The following is a 1,194-nucleotide window of genomic DNA, read 5'->3' on the forward strand; positions in this document are numbered from 1 at the left end:
GCCTGCCTGCCGCCACGCGTGCACTCGCACAAACCCTGGGCCCTTGCAGATCACATGCACACCTCTGCCTCTGCTCTTTGATGTCTTCCTGTGTGCAGAGGCAATGGAACACTGTTGGCACCTCTTACCAGCTGCCTCCAAAGATCTGGGATGTCCCAATAGCAGCTTCACCTCTCCCACACAAATCCTCTGGGAAAGTTAGCAAGCATGGAACCAGGTTATTCTACTGCTTTCTTCTTGCAGCACTGTGGAAAGGAGAGTACAGGTATTACATTTACCAAATGACAGCACCCACTTTCTGTTAAATCCTCAAAGCATCCTCTCTAATCCACAGGAGTTCCTTAAAGACTTGGGAGTGGGATGTCCTTCCTCATATTTTGCAAGAATAGGAATGTTAAGTGCTTAATGAATAAGTTCCAAATAAGATAATAGGTTTATATTCTGCCTTTCATGCAGTGAAATTTCTGCTTAGTTCCTCCAGTCTTTGCTTCAGTTGGATGTGCCTGAACGTTTTACTACAGACTTACCACCTTCTCCTGCAAGAGGTGTATATGGAGGAAGCACTTAGAGCAGGAAGAGGAGTAGACGCGTCTTAAAACAATCCTTGAAAGATAAATTATAATTTATTGACATAATAATCTGCATGTCATCATCCAGTATCACTGACAATGTGGTTTCTGGAAACATTTTTTTAAAATGGCAAGTTTTCGTGTGTTCAGTAAGAATACTGACTCAATTTTTCATTTCTTTTCTCAGTCAAACAACTTTGGACCAAATCCTACAAACACACAAGTATTGAGTTCATTACTGTGAGCTCTGCCACAGCCCTTTAAAGAGTATCTTTCACAGTCAGAGCGAAAAGGCTACCAAAATGGGTCAAGATTACCAACTGGTAAACAAAACGGAGCATATTAAGTTTACTTTAGAATTTAAATAAAGAAGAAACTTTAAAGCAGCATTACTATTTTTCAAGCACTGGCGAAGCTGTACACGGTTGCACAAACGGTGACACTGAGTTCATTCACGGCCAGGACAAACACCCGCACTGTGCCACCTGAGGACAGGGAGCTGGGCGGTGCAGGGGGCTGCGGGTTCCGGGGCGATCCCGCGGGCGGGGGGTCGCTGCGCGCTCCTTCAGCCTCTGCCTGCGCCAAGTACGCGGGGCCGGGGGCACCCCCGGGGCCGGGGCTGCAG

At 46.5% G+C, this 1,194-nt stretch overlaps 1 protein-coding gene across 1 annotated transcript in view; it reads left to right on the plus strand.

The window, feature by feature from the left end:
* Positions 1 to 207: 207 nt before the first annotated feature.
* Positions 208 to 1,194, plus strand: part of PCOLCE2 (procollagen C-endopeptidase enhancer 2) — a 27,092-nt gene continuing 26,105 nt past the window's right edge. The window contains exons 1-2 of the mRNA XM_026854995.1: positions 208 to 265; positions 974 to 1,154. Of these exons, the coding sequence (XP_026710796.1) occupies positions 208 to 265; positions 974 to 1,154 (239 nt within the window). The remainder of the gene's footprint in view (positions 266 to 973; positions 1,155 to 1,194) is intronic.

This window comes from Athene cunicularia (assembly GCF_003259725.1).
Source record: "Athene cunicularia isolate RWA chromosome 9 unlocalized genomic scaffold, athCun1 chr9_part1, whole genome shotgun sequence".
NCBI lineage: Eukaryota > Metazoa > Chordata > Aves > Strigiformes > Strigidae > Athene > Athene cunicularia.